This window comes from Podarcis tiliguerta (genome assembly GCF_965153285.1).
Source record: "Podarcis tiliguerta genome assembly, chromosome: 2".
Taxonomy (NCBI): domain Eukaryota; kingdom Metazoa; phylum Chordata; class Lepidosauria; order Squamata; family Lacertidae; genus Podarcis; species Podarcis tiliguerta.
In genome coordinates this window covers 72,937,587-72,961,510 of record NC_139535.1, presented here as the reverse complement: position 1 = coordinate 72,961,510, position 23,924 = coordinate 72,937,587, and the positions used below count along the sequence as shown (strand labels likewise).

The following is a 23,924-nucleotide window of genomic DNA, read 5'->3' as shown; positions in this document are numbered from 1 at the left end:
CCCCCCCAGAGTGCAGGGGAAGAGTCAGACTCAGAAATTGAGCTAAGTGAACGAGGGACTGACTCTGCAGATGAGAGCTGGCTGACAGTCGAGAGAGGGCAGTTTGACCCCCCCTTCCCGGGGAAGACTCTGTTAGCTCTCAAGGAGAGGAAGAGTTGGAAGGCAGCCAGAGTGTTGCTAGGCAATCAGCAGATAAGCAGAGGTCTGAGTCTGTGTCGAGTGGGGGTAGGGAGGAGGGGGAAGGTCAGCCTCTCAGTCCCCAATCCAGGCGTCTGGATAAAATCAGAAGGCAACAGAAGGGCAAGAGGGAAAAGGTGGGAGTCTGGCGTCATTCCCGCTGTGGGAGGAGAGAAACCTCAGACTGAGCAACAAGCATAAATGGGAGCAGGTGAGATGCTGGGCTCTGGGTGTGTCTTTTTGTAAATAAATGTACATAAAACTGCCGGAGAGTCATTACTTCTTATTAGGGCTTGCTTGCCTGCCAGAGATCATTACATATGGTATGGTAACCCTGGTCCCTTGAGAAAGAGCCTAATGGGCTCCTTAGAAATCAAACATAAATTTTTACCTTCTCTTCTCTAGGTGTCCTCTAGCAGCTCCGCATACCTCAATTTCAGGTTTATGTGGGAGAGAGTGATACAAAGCCATCTGCATAGATTGCCAAGTTCAAATTGACAGTCATGGCTTCCTTCGAAGAATTCTGGAAACTGCAATTTCTTAAGGGAGCTGGGAAGTGTAGCTCTGTGAGGGGTAACCTATAGTTCCCATGATTCCTTGGGAGGAGCAAGAGTGCTTTAAATGTATGGTGCGGCTGTGATCTATGCAAGTCTTTTTGGTGTTCAGAATTTAGAAATATAGCCAAAAGATTCTGTCATCTAGCTCCACACACCTCTCCTCTGCCAAATAACTTTTCCTAGAAGTACATGCAGCTCAGGTATTAAATAATGACTAGAAGGAATGACCAGGCTGGATTCTTGTTCCTCAGCAGTAGTCAAGTCAATTACCAGTATCAAAACAAAAAACCACCAATTACAAAATTTAAAAGCTCAAGGCAAGGTAAAATAATATAAAATCATGTATAAAATAATATAAAATCGTGTATACATGAAAGAGTAGTTTTGTGTGGTCATTTATCTGTCAGAAAGGAAATGCTTCTGACCTAGGAGTGTCCATTGGTCAATATGTTCTACTAATCCTGGGTGCTAATCATTATATGTCGTATTTTAATAGCTGCTGCACAAAATTTGGCCTCCTTCCCCAGCAGTAGATCAGGTGGGCTTAGGGATTTCCCAAGGACACCAGCTGGTTGTAGCCTGGTGCTGTGTGTGCAGATGCCTGCTCTAGAATTTTGCAGCAGTTTCATATGCCTCTGGTGGATTATCTTAGTGCAGAAAACAGTGCACATATCACCAAAAAAAATCCCCTTGTTTGGATCAAGGCACATTCCCTGAGGATTCCAGAGGGAACGCTAGGCTGTGTTATCAAACTGGGGGATGTTTGCAAGGCTGGATGTTTATGAAGCTGGCAGTGACAAAAGCCAGGATTTTCTCGTGGTGGGTGTATGTTGTCTTTTCTTCGTTTTTGGCTCTCCAAGCCAAAGCAAACTTAGCTGTGCTGAGAAACTGTGTCACTTCCTGAGATACCCGCTACTGCTCTCAAGTTTGTGGCTGTCGAGCGTCAGCTCGTGAGCTAAGTTCCTGACCTTAATTATGCCGTTTTTTCTGTTGTTCAACCCAGCGGAATCACACACCCCCTCCCCTGCCCTTCACTGCCGCAGCACGGTACTGTACAGTTTGTCATCACCTAGCGTTGCGAGTGAGATCTGACCACAGCTGCCACTTAGCACCTGCTAACACGTCAGCTTGCAGACTCACAAGGGAGAAGGGGCCCAAAAGGTACAGCTCACATGTTATTCTCCCAATGGCAATCTAAAATAAGTTACTGTAATTGTATTTGATGTCACAGAAGCACATTTATACGGGGCTTCCATTCTGGAAGTACAAACTGTTTGCAAACCATTGAAGTGCCGCCATATGCAGTCCTGTTGTGCATGACAAGACACTGAGATTTTTAGGCACAGATATACATTTTACCACTGCAAAGGCTTCCAACAAAGGGTTGACAGCAACATGCGTTATGGCACAGTGAAAGGGCAGATGTTTTGCTTGCAAAAGACCCCAGGTGCAATCCTTGGCATGTCCTGGGGAATAATTCCGTCTGAAATCCTGGGGAGCTGCTGCCAGTAAGTGAAGACAATACTGAGACGATCTGGATAAGCTAATGAGCTGGCCCAAAATAACGCAGCTTTCTATGAGACAATTGGGGGTCCTGATGTTGAAAAGTCTGGTTCTGGATAGGCAACCCTGTTACATCTGATCTAGATGTAACCCATGATCCCAGCATCATGTGAACGAGTTCTAACTTTTCCCATAACGTGACGCTAGGGGGGCTATCTCTGCACACAGGCTTAAGCTATTGTCCTCAGCGTGGTGTAGTGGTTAAGAGCGGTAGTCTCGTAATCTGGGGGACCGGGTTCGCGTCTCCGCTCCTCCACATGCAGCTGCTGGGTGACCTTGGGCTAGTCACACTTCTTTGAAGTCTCTCAGCCCCACTCACCTCACAGAGTGTTTGTTGTGGGGGACGAAGGGAAAGGAGAATGTTAGCCACTTTGAGACTCCTTTGGGTAGTGATAAAGCAGGATTTCAAATCCAAACTCTTCTTCTCAACACTGGCTGAAGTCACCTGTCAGTCTTCTTTTAGCACCCAGTTGCATTTCTAGTACTAGAGACCTAACTTCTGCTACTCTCAAAACCAAACCATAAAACCTAAAGCAGAGGTCGGCAACCTAAGGCCCATGGGCCACAAGTGGGCCACAGGGGTTGTTTTACCAGCCCCCCAGCCGCCCCGAACCGAGCTGCCTGCTTGACGAGTCCCCACACACTGCGCTAAACCGGCACAGCACAGCACAGGGACCCGATTCCGTGGCGCCAGAAATCGTGTCTCTGCAGACGCAAACACCGGAAATCGTGTCTGCACAGATGCAGATGCCGGAAATCGCAGGCGCGCACGCTCACGCATGCTCGCGATCCGACCCACAGAGGGGGCTCCGTGGCAGTGAACCAGCCCAGGCAAGGTAAGCCTTGCTGACCCCTGACCTAAAGCAATGTTTCCTTATCCAGGAATCTTGGCAGTGCACAACCATGGGCATCCATTCCTTTATCTTCCCACCCAGAACCAACATATTGTTGAGCTCCGAGGCTTTTGCCCCAATCATTTTCAGAAAAGGATGGAGAGAGCAGCTAATTCTATCCTGTTTTGGGTCTCATCGTGGCACTCATCCCTTTGCCTGTTCCATCCTGCTGTGTGCAAGTTCCATTCCCTTTTGTACTTTTTATTATTTTATTTTACTTATTAATTGCCTTTATGCCCCACCTGTTTCTCCAAGGAGTTCAAGGTGGCATACATGGCTGCCTCACCTCCATTCATCCCCACAATAACCCTGTGAGGTAGATTAGGCTGAGAGGTGGTGGCTGCCCCAAGGTCACCCACCCAGTGAGACTCAACAGCTGAGTGGGGATTTAAACCCTGATCTCCCAGGACCTATTCCAGCCACTACATGTATTTTGTGTGCACTTTTTAGATAAAATGAAGTTTTTAATGTAAAATGCACACTTCTCAACACTTTTGTTCAGCCATAAAAATGCATTTTGCATGTATCTTTTGCATAAATTGGTGTGTGTGTGTGTGTGTGTGTGTGTGTGTGAGTGTGTGTGCACGCACTTTTTGTGCACTGAAAATACATCACAAAATCCACAGAAGTGTGTGATCCGAAGGGGAACTGCATTCTGATCCACATACAGGTTGGGGACACTTGGACAAGGTCAGTCCACCGTGAAAAGCTGACAAAGTATCTTCCTCACACATCCTTACTCTGGGTGCATAGTGGTGGCACGAATTTTACGGTATGGAGAACAGAAATATGGGCATTGTGCAGCTGGGTGTCTGGAGGCCTGCAAGGTGAGAACAGCAATTCTTTATACAGGGAAGTGAAATGGGGAGCTGCTCCACTTCCCACAGCAGCCACTCATTTTGAGAATCTGTTATAGAAACACAAGACTTTAAATCGGTCTGCCCCAGACAAATGGTTTCAGCATTTCAGCCTCATACTCTTTGAGAAGATCTCATAAGTCCTAGAAAAATAAATTACCAAGAAGTATTGTTTGCCTGCCCAGCTCAGTTATATAAAAAGCCCATCAAATAAATGGTTATAAATAGCTATTGATCATGCTATCAGTTGTGCTACACAGCCCATACTTTCTGAGGTCCACAAACTAATGAGTCTCATTTGTTGCATTTCCTTCAGTAGGAACTAATTCTTGATTTACACAGCACAACAAAAGATAACTCTTGAAATGAAAACCATACTGGGGAAAGAGAATAATTCCAGAACCTATCAACCTAAAACATTGCTGTGAAGACATATTTCAGTATCAGTGAGGCAGAGCCGAAGCTGTTTTGCTCTCTAAGTGGCCTTTCAAAAAAAAGAATGAGATTCTTTGCTGGTTCTCAGACTGTTTCTGAAGGGAGAGCTGCATGGGGGGGGGAGAGATTTCGGCTGGGGGCAAGGCCTGAGAAAAGTTTGAGCCTTCCCAGTTAGCAACGTGCTCAAAATATTCAGGATGGACAGCAGAAGGGACCGATTGGAATCATGCCACTCTCACCCCCTGAAGAACCCATTTATGGAGCAAAGTAAATCCACTGAGTTCATCAAGACTCAGTGTTACCAGACTGTAACCTGGAGATTCATGGTGTAGCATTAAAAATACCTGTTAAGCAGTCACATTGCAGCTTCTCCCACCTCACCCCATTCCTTTCCCAGTCCTTCTGCCTGCCATACAGTGGTGGCAGCACATTCAGAAGTGCAGAGTCCCTTCGTTATAGTCATAGCCTTGCCCCCTCACAGCCACATACCCTTCTAAGATAAGACAACCATCTAAGATTATACAATTATAGTATAGTTATACATTAAAAATCTTTAGGGATGTATTGCAATGATCAATGCAGCTCTCTGCGTGTTGCCATTCAGCTAGATCAACTATTTTCTTTGCACGTACACGGGCAAATGACTTGGAGTGCTCCAATATCTTCTGCTGCAGTGACTTACGTTGTGATTTCCTTGAAGTTCCTTTGTATGTATCAGAACTTGCACACCATTCTCTTGAAAACGAAGAACCTTGTGTCTTCATTGTTCCTAATTGCTGAGCTTTGGAACATACAAAAACCTCCTCCGTGTTCTTCCTGCACACCTTCTCCAGAGTGACCCTAGGAGTCAATCCTCAGTGGCTGATTCATCTCCTTTCACTCTGCTTGGCTCCAATCAGCATGAGAAGACTTCTTCTCACGTGCTAAAATGCTCCCCTTTCATGCTGATTGTGTGGCTCTAGGTTATTGGGGTTTGGTGTTGTGCAGAGCATCACTGAAATTTGAATTGCCAAGGTCGGCCATTGACTGGAGTCAGAGACCCTGATGCAGAAATAGTAATGGGTTTTGACTCCCCACCACCCCAGACCACAGCACCTCTGTTGCCACACTCTGCTGCCTACAGGGGCAAGTTGAATTCCAAGAACATGACACAGAAACCAGGTGACAGCTGTAGGGTGGGTGGAGACAATGGCTAAGTAGGCAGGGTATTGCAGCATCTGCTGCTAAACTGTTAGTTTTAAAATGACAGAGCAAATTACAATCTGGCAGCCCTAACCATATGCTTTGATATAATTCCCTAATCCTAAACTTGACTGCAATATATTCATTGTTAATAACACCCAGACAAGAAAGTGTGGGTTTAAGTGCAGGTAAGATTCAGTGGAGGGACGCGGGTGGCACTGTGGGTAAAACCTCAGTGCCTAGGACTTGCTGATTGCAAGGTCGGCGGTTCGAATCCCCGCAGCGGGGTGAGCTCCCGTCGTTCGATCCCAGCTCCTGCCCACCTAGCAGTTCGAAAGCACCCCTAAGTGCAAGTAGATAAATAGGTACTGCTTTATAGTGGGAAGGTAAACGGCATTTCCGTGTGCGGTACTGGTGCTGGCTCGCCAGATGCCGCTTCGTCACGCTGGCCACGTGACCCGGAAGTGTCTCCGGACAGCGCTGGCTCCCAACCTCTTGAGTGAGATGAGCGCGCAACCCTAGAGTCAGACACGACTGGCCCGTACGGGCAGGGGTACCTTTACCTTTAAGATTCAGTGGGAAGGACTTCATACTACCAGAATGTTGGGCTAAAGGATTCATTATGCTGGGGAAGGAGAAAACGCTGCTCATAAGAGGAATACATAACAAAATGCCAGCACTGTTGTATTTTAAGAAGCCCAAAAGCAGTACAGAAATAATGCCAAAATCAAATTGCATTGCCACTTTTTCAATGACATGTTTAGAAATATAGTGGGATGACAGTGGGATTTCAATAATGCTTTTAGCATGCAAAATAGTTTACAATGATAACATTAATCTCTCTTTAATCCTCAAATAGCCCTATGCAGGCAGTTATTTAAAAAAAAAGAAAACACCACCACCTTTGGGCATCTGAGTCTGGCTGGGCCAACCTCCCCCCCCACCCCCGTCCCTGAGAACCTATGGCTGAGTACTGAATAGAATTCAGCTCTCTCATAGCCAACTCCAAACCTCTACTGTCTATATTACTCTAGAATGATTTACCTAGAGCTATGTTTAAAGATTTTAAGGCTGGATTCATGTTTACGGACTGGTCATGGGAAAGAAAGCTAAATGCTTTCCAAAAGAGAGATGTAATTAGAAAGTTGCCAATTGTGTGGGTTTGATACCACCTAATTAAAACCCTTGTGGGTTTGTGTGTGTGTCTTTAGAAGGGTAAGAGTTGAAGTCGGCAAGGAGTGTCTAGGAGAAAGGCATGCCTTTTGCAGCTGCACTCCTCAAACTGCTTTCAAGTGGCATGAAGAATGTGAAATGGCTCCACGGTGACACTCAGGGCTGGGTTTCTGGTGAGTAACTAATGCTTAGAGCAAACAGATGCATGCACACACACACCCCGCTCAGCAGCTTTGCTTTTACATGGGCAAAGCTATTGGTGCTTTCCAAAGGATACATAAAGTTTATTGGCTATCAAGAAGGAAGGTTGTCTGGAATCCCCTACAACAAAGGAAGAACTGCTGTCTGCTTGTTGTGAAGCACTAGAAACTGATTTTCTACAAAGCCTGAAGGAATAGGCTGTGGATATAAGAAGCTGCCTGAGTCAGAGCTTTAGTCTAACTCAGTATGGCCTGCACTGACTCGCAGCGGCTCAGCAAGGTATCAGACAGGGAGATTTTTCCAGCCCTACTTGGAGGTGCCAGGGATTGAACCCAGCAGCTTCTGCAAGCAGAACAGACCCCCCTCCGCTGAACTGCCACCTCCTCTGTAGACTCGAGGACACTTCAGCAATTGGCACATTTACTGTTTACAGTACAGACACTTTATTGTCAAAAGAGCCCAAAGCATTTTGCTGCTTCAGAAAATGGACAATACAGTGTCCCTTCCATTTTACAGAAGCTGACCTGGACTGGCAGTGGAATCTGACTAGGGTTGCCATATTCCCCAAAGTGAAATTTCGGACAATGTGGTTGAGCTTTTTGGGGAACATCTCTCCCCCCCCCCCCCAAAAAAAGTCTTTTTTACAGCATTTGTCTTTTTGAAAAAAATGCTCTATTTCCCATATATCCAGGTTTTCCAAGACATTTTTGCTGATTGGGCGAAAATCCGCCCAGATGCCATTTTGACCCTCCAATTCCTGGACGTATCCAGGAAAACCCAGATGTTTAGCAGGCCTGTCAACACTGGCGAATCGGACGGCATCTTCCACTGCACCAGAGGGAAGGACAGAATGCTGGGCAGGCTGAGTGGTACTCACAGATCTATCCTTCAACAAGGGGCATAGGCAAACTCGGTCTTCCAGATGTTTTGGGACTACAACTCCCATCATCCCTGACCACTGGTCCTGTTAGCTAGGGATGATGGGAGTTGTAGTGCCAAAACATCTGGAGGGCCAAGTTTGCCTAGGCTTGTTCAACACCTCCACCCATTTCCCAGCATCTGCTGCCTCAGGCAGGTGTCTCCCTCTGCCCAATAACAGGGCCAGCCCTTGAAGAGACAGAAAAAATGCATGGGAAGGCAACCTGACACAATGATAGAAACATTCTCTTTAAGAATACAATTCAAGCACTAGAAGTACCAGTAATAGTCATTATTTGAACACGTGTGAAGCAAATTGGGCCCAACCATACATAATAAGCAATTACCTGCAAAAATTTAAATTTCTTAGCATTCCCCTCCCCTCAGCAGTATGTATGATTGTACAAAAGACACAAGAGTAAATAAGATTAGTTTCCTCTGTGTAGTCTTGCTAATTTCCAGCAATATTATACACCCTTTCTATTATAATTCTCTTCTATTGAGAGGGTATAATTTAAGTAAGCATCCCATTCCACAATAAGGCTTTTCATTCAGCTGAGTTATTAATAGGTTGTTGTTGTTGTTTTAAAAAAGATCTCATTCGTTGAGAAAATGGATGGTCAATCACTGTTCCCCTTCCCTTATGACTCTAATCGAGTTGTGCTTTCTACTCTAACAACTGATGCTCATTATCTCACAAAGCTATTCTTGGGTAAGCGGCACTTAAAATCCATGGATTCAGTTTCCCTTCTTTGCAACAATGAAACCTCAATCCGATCTGCCCAGCAGACTGTCCGGCATCTTGTTTTCTGTCTTGCTGGCTTTCAACAATCTACTACAATTGCCACCTCATCAGCAGAGCTTTAAATATTTCAGTGCAATGGCTGATTGTCCTGTCCTGACACTGTTGTACACTGCCCCATCATCATCTATCGTAGTGAGAAGGACTCCAAGATGCATCACAGAGCAGGGGGGAAAGGAGGTAACCGCAAACCAGAGGACTGGAAAGCAATATGGCAGGAGGAGCCACTGTTGTCTTGTCTCCCACTGAATTGGGAGGCTTAAAGGTGTCTGGGCCTCAAGTAAGGATGGGCTAATCTGTCAATTTCAGTTTCCCACAGTTTCTTATTTTTCCACTCTTAAGTTCGGTTCTCCACATTCCCACACCTGTTTGTGATTTGTTTCTAAAAGCCTTTGTGAAAATTCATCAGCATTTCAGCTCAAAATTATCCTAATATATATGTATATATTTGTCCAATATAGACATTTTTGCAAACCACTGTTTCCTAATATGCTGCACTTCTGTATGCTATTTTCAATAATATGTACATTTGTATGCACATTTGAATATGTGCATTTTTGACTGGAGAATAGCATCACAAATGCATAATGTATTTATTTTATTTATAAAAATATTTATATACTGCAGTTTCATTTTAAAAACTAACATGATTTGCAACAGTTATCAACACGCCCATAGGCTAAAAGGCATACAACAATTAAAATCGCTAGCTGACTGTTAAAGCAATTATTTTACTTGTATGCATAAGCCTGGTGGCATAAAAAAGTTATCAGCAAACATTTAAAAATTACATTAAGATGGCTGTGTTTTGGTTTGCACATTGTTTTGGGAAAGGGAGGATTTGGTAGGTTCGCCTTTAAATGTGAACCTACCTGTTGGGGAGGCAAAATCATAACAGCACTCAGCATTCCTATCTGGGAACAGGACACCTAGCATTTTGGATTCTCAGTGGGTTGGAAATCTGAATGCTGGCATGAACGGAAACACTTCAAGTTGACTTTGATGGAGAAGGCAAAATCCAAGTGGCCAAGATTTCTACTGAGGGACATCTGAGGGCATGTTAATACCGTTTCCGTTTTTTAAAATAGGCTCTCCAAATCAGTTAACTGCCACAGATTCAATGCAAAATATTTTCAAATACTTTTTTAAAGAGAGGTTGGTCAGGTAAGAGCAGCTCTAAGGAACTTATGAGGACAGGCAATGTGGTGCCCTTCAGATGTTTAGAGCAGCAACTCCCATCAGCCCCGCACAGTATGGACAATGGTCAGTGAGGATGGGAGTGGTGCTCCTCTAGAGGGCACCACTTTGACTATCCCTGACATCAAGACACCAAGGCTCCTCCAGCATTGCATTTCTTACATGCTCAGTAGACTCTGCAAGGGAGATGTGTTAGCCCATGAAAGTTTGCTTAGGACACTTTGTTCATTTTGAGAAAAGTGCAATAGATGGTGTCTTGGCAACCTAGCAAAGGTACAGTGTACAATTTTTTGTTGGGGGCAGGAAAGGAGTGAGTCTAATTTGGGGCAATGAACAATCTGTCCCAAATTAACTGTCGTCATAAGGGCTGGATAAAACACACAGGTTAAATAGAATCACATAGAACATATGATGAAGGAAATAAGATATGGTGAAGGGAATGTGATACACAAGACTGAAGCCCGGATAGGCAAGGACAACGGCAGAATGGAGAGTCCTTAATGCCACATTTCCGAATCGCTTATGTAATCTTCAAAACCAGGAGTTAGAGGCTGGAAGCATGAGATCAGCATTGCTTCTCATGCAATCGCAGAAGTCTGTCCATTATTGAAGCCCATAAATAAATACACAGATCAGGTGTTGGATAAGAGTAGAGTATTATTATTATTATTATTATTATTATTATTATTATTATTATTCGTCATCTTCATTCTGGCATTTTCGTATTTTCTTTTAATTATTTTTTAAAATAATAATCCTGGCATCAAGTATTTTGGGGTACCAATTTTGTCAGCAATCCTTCGCTCAGCATTCAGGCTGCTTCTGATACACCCGTGGACTTTAGGCGAGGCTTATCTAACAGCAGGGATGCTGCTCCCAGAGAAGATGAAGCTCACATCACTACACTTTGGTAGGAGGCCTATCCATACTATGCTACATTTAACTTCTGTTAGCAGCTTTAGCTATAAACAGTTGTTAGCAAACTTGAGTGAGTAGAATTCACCACTTATATAATTGATGAGATTGCTGTTATTTGTTTATTTAATGTATGCTCAAGGCAGCATACACAGTCCTCTCCTAAATCACCTGCATAAATTGCCTGTTGACACCCTTGTGTGTGTTTGTGCCAGACTCAACAGGACATTTCTGCCCATCGCACGCCTAGACTATTTGACCGCACACTACATGTGTGTGCCTCAGTGGGATTTGACAGAGAGCAGTGAGCTATCTTGGGCTCTGATGAGAGATGGCTGAAAGTGTTCTCCCTGCCTCCTTTCATAAGCACTTGGGTCTCACTTCTGCCCAAGCTTAGAAGATAGCATAAGGGAAATATGGCGGCAGTCTTCCTAAGTGTACCCTTGCAGAGCTGGCCAACCCAGACTGGCAGTTGTGGCAGGAGAGGAGAAACGCCTTTCTTTTCCTGTCCTACTGTTCTGGAATTTAGAAATAATGAAAATAATGAAACACACAATTCAAAACAAACACAATGCGCAAAATAGTAAAACTAATAACAGTAAGGAAAAACTAAATTAAAGGCAACTGTTGTAAGAGCAGCAGTCACACATATGACGGTCAAGGATAAAACTAAACATTAAAGAATAGCAATAACTAAACATTAAAAGTATTTAAAACACTGACATGTCTTCAACAGAGATCTTAAAAGAGGCAGTAAGAAGAAGCTTGGCAGTTCTTCATTTGGAGGGCATGAAATGGCTCTGGTGCCACCACCACACAGTAGACCACGTCTCTTATACCTGCCCACCTGTTCCACATGGGAAAGAGAGCAGGACCCTGACATTGATCATAAAGCAGGTGGTTCCTATGTGCCTGAATTAAACTCCATAAGCCCAGGAAATAAGTTCTATAGGAGGACAGAGAAACCTTTTCAGTCTGAGGGCCACACTCCCTTTTGGGCAAGGGGCTGCATGCCAGTGGTGGGCTGGGTCAGGGGCAAAAGGGGGAAGAGCAACACATGTAAATTTCACCTTTGAACAGCAGGCTGATTTCTTCACACACCCTGCACTAGGCTTCATTCAAGCAAGCAAGATGCACTGGCAGAGTTCAAGGACACATTGCAACCAAGCGGAAGCACTCAAGGAGTGTATAAAGCAGGGCAGGTGAGGAGCGTGGCCTGGGGAAAGAGGGCGTGGCTAGGGAGCAAGTGTGACATGGCATGAGACCCAGGGACCAGATAAGCCTGCAGGGCTGCATTTCCTCTCCCGCCCCAGCCTGAGGTCCCCCGTCCATTTGGTATGGACTACAAGCACAAGATTATACAAGGTTCACGTGGAATTCAAGCAGCAGAAGTTGTGGACTGAATCTCAGAATTTAGGGTAGCTGAGATAGCACAAAGGCTCCATGTGCGAGCTGATCCAAAGCGAAAATTGGGCGTAAGCATGTAATATGCTGACAGCACCAACTTGCCTCTTGCTGCTGAGTCAGCCGACAGATTTCTACAGTTTCCCATATCTCCTGGAATATTTGCAAGCACTGTCATGAGGGCAGAAAACTCACAGAGCGCAACAGCTCAGTACCCTGTGTCATCAAAACGGGGCGCTCCTGGAGTGATAACTTGAGTAAACTGCAGCAAAACATGTCCCAGGAAGTTTTTAACTCTGCATACTAGGCTGCCACCAATATTAATGTAATATTTTCGTTTTCCAGCAATTTGCTCAGCAATAAAAAAGATTAAGCCATGTGAAATATTTTCACATAGTTTACGGACCCAGTCATGCAACAACCACCTATCGGCAACCAATGGCTGTGTTTGTACATAACAATAAGCCAGACTTTTTGACATGTCATTGTTTATTGTGTATGAGCATCATGCTGGTACTTGCTGCCCAATTTGCTCCTGCTTCACTCCTCCCCAGCAGGAGCATGATAAGCAAATCAGAAAGCTTCAGCCTCCTGTTACGTTTGAAGCAGAAATCATGGTTTGTTGCTCCCCAACAAGCCATGGCTACAGGTTGGCCGGTGATCGTGGCTTGTTAGAGAGAAATAAACCACAAGCTCTGATTCAGACATAATGCAAAGCTAAGGCTTCCTCAGTTATTTATCCTGCTCACACCAGAGGAGGTGAAGTGAGTGCACCAGCATACTGCTCACTCTAGCTAAATCACTGTAAGACAGAAAGTCCAGCTTACAATGTGTAAATGTAGCCAGAGTCAAGCATAGCCTTGGTGCAACCTCAACCCAAAAGAGCCAAGCAATCACACCAAACTACAGCTCTAGGTGATGGTCAATCAGAGTAGAAATATACACAAGGGAAGAGTACTGAAGCTGCTGGCCTTACTTCCCAGGGAATAGGGGTCTCAAAAGAACTCTCAGCGCACTTAACAAATCCAGGATTCTTTCGGGAAAGTCTTGACTGCTTTAAGAGGTATGATACTGCTTTAAATGCATAGCGTGTGGATGGAGCCCAGAAGTCTGTTTTTATTGCTGTCTCTAATGAATATATAGGACGTGGGTGGCGCTGTGGGCTAAAGCCTCAGTGCCTAGGGCTTGCCGATCGAAAGGTAGGTGGTTCGAATCCCCGCGGCGGGGTGCGCTCCCGTTGCTCGGTCCCAGCGCCTGCCAACCTAGCAGTTTGAAAGCACCCCTGGGTGCAAGTAGATAAATAGGGACCGCTCACTAGCGGGAAGGTAAACGGCGTTTCCGTGTGTGGCTCTGGCTCGCCAGAGCAGTGATGTCACGCTGGCCACGTGACCCGGAAGTGTCTTCGGACAGCGCTGGCCCTTGGCCTCTTTGAGTGAGATGGGCGCACAACCCTAGAGTCTGTCAAGACTGGCCCGTATGGGCAGGGGTACCTTTACCTTTAATGAATATATAATTTCTGTAAACTACTTAGAATATTGTTTTTTTATTAAGTGGTATGTTAACCTTTTTAAACAAATTAAAAAAATTGTGGTATAGTGGTTAGTGTGTGAAACTGGGCCTGGGAAGACCTGAGATCAAATTCCCACTCAGCCATAAAGGTCATTGGGTGAGCTGAGGCCTGTCGCTCTCCCTCAGTCTAATTGCAGCTCATGAAGTTGTGTAGATAAAAGGCAACACGGTGGAGAAATATGGGTGTTGCCTTGAGCAACTTGGAGTTAAGAGAGGATACAAATGTAATAAACAATTCTATCTATAATAAAGACTGGTCCTGACACCTTTGTCTGCAGGTGTGTATTAGGCTGCAGTCCTAAACTTACTTACCTGGAAATATCTCCCACTGAACTCAGCAGGGCTTACTCTGAGTAGACATGTATAGTTTTGTATTCTGAGTCTTCTTTAGGGAATCCTGAAATACTGTTGGCAGAGTAAACATGTTTGCATTCCAGTGAATGTGCTGTACTGCATGCTAGTCTCCTGTACCTAAGCCAGTGATTTGGTCTCTCTGGAAAATTTTGAAGCGGGGGGGTGGAATTGCAGGGAAATGCCCTATTCAAATCAGAGGTATGTGCCATAGAGTAATTTGCAATGTTTTTAGTAAGCTGAAACTGTTAGACCTGCTTAATATTGCATCTGAAGTGGTCATCCGTTCATTGATATTAATGAACTTATGAAACGGAATATTTTCCGTGGAAAAATAAAATGCCTGGAAATTTTCCCAAAGCGTTTTTCATTTTGGAATATTTTCTGCCCCACATCACTGACCTAAAAGCCATATGCGGTGTGAAACAGGCTTCATTAGCAAACATCATCTGATTTTGCCAAGTCCCCTCCCTGTGTCAGGTTTCACAGTGCTAGGACAGGCTGTTAATGTTTATCTGAAGAGAAAATGTTTTTGTTGACTTGTTGACTTTTCTCAATTGTGTACCCTTCTAGGGCCATTATTCCACATACAGTACAGCCCTGAGATGTTATCAGGCTTCTTACGAATATGAAGCAACACACTGGGCCTGCTTAGGACCTCATAATGAGCAAGAAGAGGGGAAGAACCAATCAATAACACTAAAAAACAAAACAAAAACCGCAATGATCTGCCTGCTGTTTGAGTACGATGATTGGTATCCAGCAAGCACAAGGCACCCAAGAACATGTCATGTGGAATACAACTAGGAGAAGCTCCCTCAATCTAAACTTCATTTTTCTAAACACTGAAATATCTACTGAGTTTGAATCTATTTTAAAACATACTTCAAGACCCAAGATGCACTTCATTGCAAGGTGGCTGTAATAGTAGTGTTTTTATTGCTTTCTCTTCTCCTTCCACACTTATTCAGTTTGGAAAGTCCATGGGACGCGGGTGGCGCTATGGGTTAAACCACAGAGCCTAGGACTTGCCGATCAGAAGGTTGGCGGTTCAAATCCCTACGACGGGGTGAGCTCCTGTTGCTTGGTCCCTGCTCCTGCCAACCTAGCAGTTTGAAAGCACGTCAAAGTGCAAGTAGATAAATAGGTACTGCTCTGGCGGGAAGGTAAATGGAGTTTCCGTGCGCTGCTCTGGTTCGCCAGAAGCGGCTTAGTCATGCTGGCCACATGACCCGGAAGCTGTATGCCAGCTCCATCGGCCAATAAAGCGAGATGAGCGCTGCAACCCCAGAGTCGGTCATGACTGGACCTAATGGTCAGGGGTATCTTTACCTTTAAGTACCTCACCCTTCAGATTGTCCAAATTACCTGTGCTCTTGATTCTCCACCAATTTCCCTGCTTCATGGGGACCTCAGTGTTAAATAAGCCCCCCAACAAAACATGTGTTTCAAAAGGTTGGGAATAGTGCAGAGCGTTGAGTTTTACAGTATCCCAGATTCGTTGTCCTAGAAGGTTCCTCTCCTTACATTCTGTTTCATAGTGTTCTGTCCATTCTTGGGCCAGAAACCCTAGTCTGAGCTCAATGGACCAGTGGTCTGATTCCATCAAAGACACCTTTCTGTATACAGGAACAGGAAGCATGTTTCATAATTACAACACATGTTTACTCAGCAGTAAGTCCCACTGTGTTCATTGGTGTTTACTCCATTGTAAATCCATTTAGGATTGTAACCTATGGGTAAATGAAGAGATACAGGAGACAATCCATGATTGCTTTCCTATCCTGTTTGGAAAGAGAGCTGCTCTGAGCCTATCCCTTAAGTGTACTTGACAAGCAGGAGGGAGAATTGTCAGAGTTCTGCCAGTAGGATTTCCCCTCCAAAGCTTGCAGCAACATGTCCTTCCTCTTGCATCCAAGTTCAGGAAGGGCCGGGCTTTTGAGTCCCGTAATAACTTGACCTGAGTAAAAACAAGCCTCAAGCCTGACGGAGGCACAAGTTGAAAGGTTTATGAAGGTGCATTATGGGACGGGAAATATGAATGTGGCAAAAAATGCTTTTGAACTGCAGAGCTTTTTAAAAAAATGAATCGAGCTATGATCGTATAGTGGTTAGTACTCTGTGTTGTGAACTGCAGAGCTAAGGGGTTTGGCTGTGCTCAGAAAGCAGAGGTAGATGGAAGAGTTTTGTGAAAAATTAAATGCTGCACATTTTGCAAACAGCATTTCTCATGGGACTCAGCAAATCTTTCACTGGTTCAGCCAGAAAGGAGACAGGCAGGCAGGAGTCTTCTTCTGTGTTTCCAGAGAAAGGAACTTCCCTATCAAGCATGTGTTGAATAAAGACACACCAGCCAGGGCATGCCGTTAATGAATGAGTGATGCCCATTGTGGTGTTTGCTAAGCAAAAAAAAAAAGGGAGTGTAAAACAGCAGAAAGTCCATCAGTGCTTTAATATGTACAAAACAAAGAGAGGCAATCCCAAAGGCGTTTTGAGCACAAACAACTCTCCATACATTCCGGTCAACACTATACAGTTCATACCACTTGCTCTCACTTTCATTAAGAGTTGTTTGCAGACTTTTGTTCTTGTTTTGAGAAAGGCTTTCAGCCTTTATTTGTTTGTTTGTTTGTTTATCACGGTGATCAATGTCCGGCCTGCAGACAACACCGTGAACTACCTTACCACAAAAAGATTGCAAATGCCAGTTTCATATCACAATGCAAAAATTGTTCCCTCCCCCCATACATCATACATGCTTCTCATTACTTTACAATTCTTTTAGCAGCCCCTTGCTTGAAATTACATTGTGTCAGACAATAAACAAAATATAAGTCCATACATATTTATATAAAGTGCTTTGAGTGCGTCCCCAACACACTTTTATTTTAAAGTGAGGCTAGGCCTAAAAGAACAAGTTTTCCCCCCTTCCCCAATGTTTTTCCCATCAAGACACTATTCTAGGAAACTTCTTATTAGAATTCTCAGGGTCCGATCCAAACGTATTTATTGGCTGCCGGCAGCATGAAAGACACCATGATTGGCCAGTAGCTATTTCAAGCAATTAAAATAATAATAATGGACAAACACATTCAAAGATATTGAAACAACAACAGTTCTGTGCTAACAGGAAGTCTCTGATATTAAGAGAGCCAAGGAAAATGACTTCAGCTTCCAAGAAGTTGACCTATCACTCAAAGCATCATTTCAGAGAGATGGAAGAACTTTCGCTTTGAATGTCACATGACATGAATCAAACCCAGGCAACTACCTTGGCCCCTTAGATATGCCTGCAGGAAGAGGGAAGAGGCAAAGAGGTCTGCCCTGACACCGCACAAGGTTGTTAATGTAGAAAGGGGACAAGAACTCGTTGAAGGAAGACAAGGCATTCTCTGATGCCTGGGATTTCTAAACCACTGCTGCTTGAGTTTTGAAGTTGGATTGTTTCAACAAACCATAGCTAAAATTAACCAGAGTTTAGAATTGGGGCATAATGCTAAACTGCAGTAACTAGAAACGGATGTGAAATCTTCTCATCTCCTTCTCAGGGATGTGCCAGAGGAGGAGAGGTGCACAAACCGAAGGCAGCTCATTCCCATCCTCATAAACCATGGTTTACTGTGATTTATAAATTTACCTATGGTGAACTAATGTCCTTAAAAATGCTGGGGATGGGTTTCAATATTGCAAACATAAGAAATATATATATAGTATTATGTTTTACTCATTGCAATTTCCCTGATGTTTACAGTGGGGGTAGGGGTGGGGGAGGGAATCTCTGGTTGTTCTGGGGAGCTTAAAATAGCACTCTGTTCCCAAAAGATTGGGAAGGCCTTCAGTTCAGCTACCCAGATGCTAAGTGGAAGAATTAGAATAATAATGAGCAGATAGGCAGACAAACAGGAAATGAAAATGTGCCACTGCCTTGTAGAGAGGCAGCAGATTGCATTATATCCTCTGCTGTGTCAGTCTCGGGCACTTTCACATCCCCTTGTCAATCATGCCCTGAAAATAAAGTTGTGCATGGAATGGGGGAGGGTTGTACTTATGTAAAACAGCAATAGCTGGATCATCTGCAAGTTTGTTCTGTGTCCTGACAGGACCAAAGACCCTGACGACATAGCTTGGCACTTGTCTTCCACCCACTTCAGACTTCCTACCCCCCTCTTTCTTGCACCTGTTGACTCATGCATCATATCAGGTTCCCATCTGACAGCCCTGGAGCTGACATAAAGGAAACTCAGAAGAAAAGGAAAGCAACATGTCAGAAAAATCTAACAAACCAGAAAGTAGGCAAATCAAAACCAGGCTGAGCTGACTCAGCATTTCTCCATAAAAAGGGACCCTATGCTCCAGCTCCCAGAAAACTGGGTATAGGACTGGCAGCCTTAGAAAGTCTCCTATGGAGCCATAGGCTATTTCAAAAGTGTGTCTAAAAATACTGAATCCTTTGAAATACAATGAATCACAATCTTCGTTGCCATGAGTCAAATTAATCTGGAAAAAAACAATGCATACTTCCTTCTGTCTGGTCCCTTCCAACGCCACGATTCTATGAGTCTTCTCCTCTCCCAAGTACATTAGAAATTAATGGGAGTTAGGCTTTGGTTGCCAGGTGAGGGAGCTCTGTGCCAATGGAAGAAACACAAATGGATTTTTAGGAAGCTGCCTTATATTGAGTCAAATTGGTCCATCTAGCTCAGCACTGGCAAAGGCACTCCATGGTTTCAGACAGGATTCCTCACCAGCCCTACCTGGAGATGCTGGGACCTTCTGCAGATGCTGCCTTTCTCGATTATTTCATTTCATTATTCTGTATTTCACTACATCTATGGGTTATGCACGACAGGTCACTGTGTCATATACTCCAACCGAAAGAGGCTCACATCCAGCAGTTCACATGGAAGGTGGCCAATGTTTGCTGGCCTACTCATAATATGTGTGTACGCCACACAGAGAGAGAGAGAGATACCCACTAAACTGAGTCGGACAGCCTCAGGGAGATGATTGTGCATCCCCAGCAACAGTTTCAGCCTTATTAGTAAAGCTCAGTTCAGATGTGAAAGCAAAAACATTCAGAATAATATTTCAAGAATTATCTCCTGCTTCTAGAATCCTAACAGTTTGTCATTTGTTGTCGTCGTTTGAGATGTCTTTATTTTTTTCGAATCAAAAAGTGACAAGAGTTGTACACCCTACTCAGATCAGGAAACAGGGTGAGTTTGATTGACACAGCAACAAGCTTTGTCACGACACACTTTCAGCTTTTGTTCAAAAGCAGCAGCACTCATTAGTTTTGCAGAAGAGCACAGAATGATTTGCGGGCCCAGAACAGAAAAGGAAGGCAGTCTTTACAAAGAACCAAAAGGGGCAAGATGTCTGATGGTGCAAGGGGAAGTGGCTATACAGCTCAGTGAACCTAAAATACAAATGGCCACATAAACCCTTTACTTCACCTAAACACCTCCAGGGCAGGGATGAGGTAGACCATCAAGCACACTGGGTACTAATTTAACAAATGAAGGAGGAATATAATAGGCCAGGTCAATCCCAGATCTATCCCAGAATTCATTGCCTGTGGGTTCTTGTGGGCTGTGTTTTAGTCAAACAGAAAGAGTGGAATTAGTGGAAAGGGAGTGATTACTACCTTAATTATAGTTGTAATAGGTTAATGCCTTTAAAATCATTCCATAAACTTAACTAGTTAGGGGGGGGGGGTTCCTAAATGAGAACAGCTTGCTAGCTACTTGTTGATCCAAAACCAGCAAAGCACTGCTCTGAGTAATAAATACTTTTACCTTCCTGTCATTGCTGGGCTAGAAGTCAGAGAAGGGCAAATGAAATCATTGGCACAGCAGGTGATTCAGCTCCTCTGCCCTTAGAAATGAAATGCTGCTTTATACCCTAATGCAAACTAGGCTTAAAGGTATTTCACTTCTAGGTCTCTTGCTGTCACTTTCTGGGTTATGGCAACGGCAGCAAAAAGTTTGGGTTAATGATTTTACAAGGTTTAATGCACACAGGTTCCATGTCATCTAAGCTGACGCCCAGTCCATTTGCCAAGACTCTAATAGGGAACAGTGAGCCCCAATGCAGGACACCAGCATATTACTGCCTTGGGGAAATTATCATAAATGAACAGCGAGGGAGGACTGGTTTCGCTGGAAAGCAACACCAGGTACTGCTTTCACAACTACATAAGTATCTGGCATTTGAATAGTGCCGGCTAATGAAAATGAGATAAGATCAGGGTTGTGTGGGTAGAAAATAAATACAAATCTAAATTGAAGGGGAATTGAAAGGGGTTTTTGTGCTAATATCAACAAACAGTTGACATTAGTGAGGATTTCAAAGGTAATGCTTGCTGCAGCGAAGAACATGTTCAGGAAACTTGGTCACTACTACGGACAATATTCTGAAAACAAAAGTAAACACTTGACTTTACAGATTCCTAAGCACTCTACAGCCAACCCTAACTTCTTGCCTTAAAACAGTCTTTAAAGCTATTGTTTTCCGACGAAAGGGTGAGCCATCAGTAGCACCAAATTCCTTCTTGCGTGTAGGGATTTCAGTTTTAGGAACAGCAGCTCAGTTCAATATTATTCCTACACCTGTGAGGTAGATGAGTTTGGTAACACTACATCACAAGAATAAACTCCTTTGTAGGCTAACCCTGCAGTGTCTTAACCCTCGGTGGAAGAAGGGAGCTCTAATATACACATATACAAATCCACATATGCCCATCCGTAAACATTTCCATCGACTGCTAAACTACGGGGCAGCTCCCACATTCTGGGTAAACCTTGTCTTGAGTGCGGCTGCCAGACAGCCACTACATTCTATTCTCTGCACTTTGCAATGACAACAATCACGACAAGAGGGAGTCCCCTGTGCTAGGCTCGGTCTCCTGGGAGTTAATGCTACCATGCAAGACAGTACCTTTACAGTGCAAAAACTCTTCCCCAGTGTGGGGGCTTCCTTCTTCGCACAGCAGTTCGCTAGGCTTCTCTTGTCCCATATGATAGCCATTGTGATCCCCATTGAAATCGTTTTTCCCATTGCTGTTGGAATATCCATTGACGTACATTTTCAGGGCAGACCTCCGGAAGCAAAGGATCTCCTGGAAAGCATACCTGAAGTCTGGGCTTCGGCAGTAAATCAAAGGGTTGAAGGCCGAATTGACATATCCCACCCAGTTCAAAAAGATGTACACAAATTTGGGGATGACGTCCTCCGAGACGACATGCACAATGTTGACGATGAAGAACGGGAGCCAGCACAGCGTGAAGGTGCCCATGATAATGCCCAGGGTTTTGAGCGCTTTGTGTTCCCTCAAGCAAAACTTGGATGCCCTCCTGTGGATTCCCCTTCCAGCCTGCTGCTCCTGCTGTGAACTTTGCTGGTGGAACCTCCCTTCGCATTTGCCTATCTTCTTCAGCTGCTTCTGGGCCACCTGGAAGACCCTGGCGTAGACAAAGACCATGACTACCAAGGGCAAGTAGAAGGAGATGATGGAAGAAGTGATGGCATACTCTTTGTTGGTGAAGAAGTCGCAGCAAGTCTCATCGGCATAGCACTCTTTGGCCTTGGAGTCCGTGGCTCTGTACCAGTGCATCTGGATGGGCAAGAAGGAGGTTAGGATAGAAATGACCCAAACCAACAGGATGACCATCCTGGCTTTATTCTTGGTCAGGAGGCTTTGGTACTTGAAGGGGGAGGTGATGGCGAAGTACCTGTCCACGGCAATGACGCACAGAGTCTCGATGCTGGCCGTCACGCACAGCACGTCGATGGCGGTCCAGAACTCGCACCAGAAGTTCCCGAACTTCCACGTGAGCTGGATGATGTGGCTGGCTCCGAAAGGGACCACCGCCAGCCCCATCAGCAGGTCCGCGCAAGCCAGCGACGTGATGAAATAGTTGGTGACCGTCTGCAGCCTCTGGAAGCGGGCGATGGCGGTGATCACCAGCACGTTGCCGAAGACGATGGCCAGCACTATCAGGGACATGAGGATGCCCATGCCCACCACCCAGCTCTCTTCCGAGCCGGTGGAGTTGCCCGCGCTCTGCCCGCTGCTGCTGCTGCTGCTGCTGTTGGCGCCCAGCGTGGCTTGCAGGGCGCTGGCGGCGCTCACCGCTTCCATCGCGCTCGGCCCCTCCGGGGAAGCAGCCGCGTCCGAGCCCTTCTTGCGCGCCGCTCTTACTTGGAGCGCCTCTCGGCAGGTCCGCGCGTCGAGGGTCTGTCCGTCCCGCCGGGTGTGACCAAGGCTCCGAAGCGCCCGGCCGCTGACCCCTTTGCAGGCTCTCTGCTCTCAGTAGCCGCTACGGGCGCGCTGGAGAAGATCCAGGCTTGGCGAGCGCACGCGGGGCTTGGCGGGACCGGGAGCCGCATGCAGCCTGCCGCCGCGGAGGCATTTGTCTGCTCGGACCCTCCTCCCTTTCGTCACCTCCCGACTGCCTAGAACTTGCCCGGAGCCCGTTATGTTGAGAGTGTGGGGGAGTTATAGGAACTCCCCATTGTGACGTCGGGCACCTCCCAGCCAATAGGCGGGAGGGAGGGAGCCACACACAGAGACCCAGCGGCACAGTAGCGGCGCGGGCACCGACGGGCGGCAGCGGATCGCGGCGCCTTCCGACGAGCTGCCCCGCGGCCGCCGCTTGCAGGTGCACGCAGTGAAGGCTCCGCTTTGGTCCGCCGCCGCCGGCAAACTCCCCGGTCCCGCGATCTCCCAGCTGACGCCGCTCGCTGCTGTGGCTGCCCCTCGTTTGGGGCGCCTTGTTCCCCAAGCAGCGTCGGCTCCCGAGAGCAGAGAGCTTTGGGAAGAGCAACAGGAGAAGGTCCCGGGTGCGGAATTGTGCGCCACGCCTGGTGGGAAGTGAGGCGCTTGGCGGGAAGGAGAGAGAAGATCCGGACGAGCCGACGAGCCTACTCTTGGGTGGTGGCGGAAGGCAGACTAGAGAGGCACACCCCGATCTCTTTCTCTGCAGCGCGTACTGTCCTCAGCCACTCTGCTTTACAGCAACGCTGCCCACCGCTACCCGAATTCAGACCCCATACATACCCCTGCTTGGGGAACACACCCCTATTCCATAACCTTTGCACTCCGCAACAATAGCCTTTTGCCATCCCTTCTAAATCCGATGGTCGGCTTGTCCCTAGTTCTTCCAACACATCCAGTTTTCTTGTGTTCGCCTCTACTGAAATAATGGCCCTATTTTGACTACTGGGAGAGTTCTGTGTTAGAGCATTGCTTTGCACGCAGGGAGTCGCAAGTTCATTCTGCAGCATCTCCAAGTAGGGCTTGGAGAGGACCTTTGTCTGGGATGCTAGTGAGCTACTGCTAGTCAGCATAGTAATAAAATAATACTGAGCTGGGTGGACCACTGATCTGACTCATTAAAAGGCAATTTTCCTATGAGCTGAAGCAGGGCTTAAAATGTTACTCTACTACACATTCTGGTGGTTTACCAAAGCCAAGCATTGTTTGAGATTCCAATCCTTCCCTTTGAATGGAGTGGGACTACCCAGATAGTAAACATTACTGAACGTGTTCCAGTCGCTGCTAAGGAATAAGAAGTGCAAGCAGATCCACAGTGAGGTTAAACCATTTTTAAAAGGGGGGAGAGGAGAGGAAACAAGGTCAGTTTGCTAATGGTTAAACAATTAAGGTCAGTTGCTACCGCAGGTGGCGCTATGGTCTAAACCACAGAGCCTAGGGCTTGCCGATCAG

General features: G+C 45.6%; 1 protein-coding gene across 3 annotated transcripts in view; it reads right to left on the bottom strand.

Annotated features, from left to right (window-relative positions):
• Nucleotides 1-22,726, bottom strand: part of ADRB2 (adrenoceptor beta 2) — a 64,088-nt gene extending 41,362 nt beyond the window's left edge. The window contains exons 1-2 of one of the 3 annotated variants that reach the window (XM_083418270.1): nucleotides 21,134-22,726; nucleotides 15,115-16,593 (exon numbers count right to left, since the gene is read on the bottom strand). In XM_083418270.1, the coding sequence (XP_083274396.1) occupies nucleotides 16,391-16,593; nucleotides 21,134-22,337 (1,407 nt within the window). In that variant the 5' untranslated portion in view covers nucleotides 22,338-22,726 and the 3' untranslated portion in view covers nucleotides 15,115-16,390. Of the gene's footprint in view, nucleotides 1-15,114; nucleotides 16,594-21,133 lie in introns of those variants that run through there. The other 2 variants (XM_083418271.1, XM_083418272.1) reach the window with 2 other exon arrangements.
• Nucleotides 22,727-23,924: the final 1,198 nt, after the last annotated feature.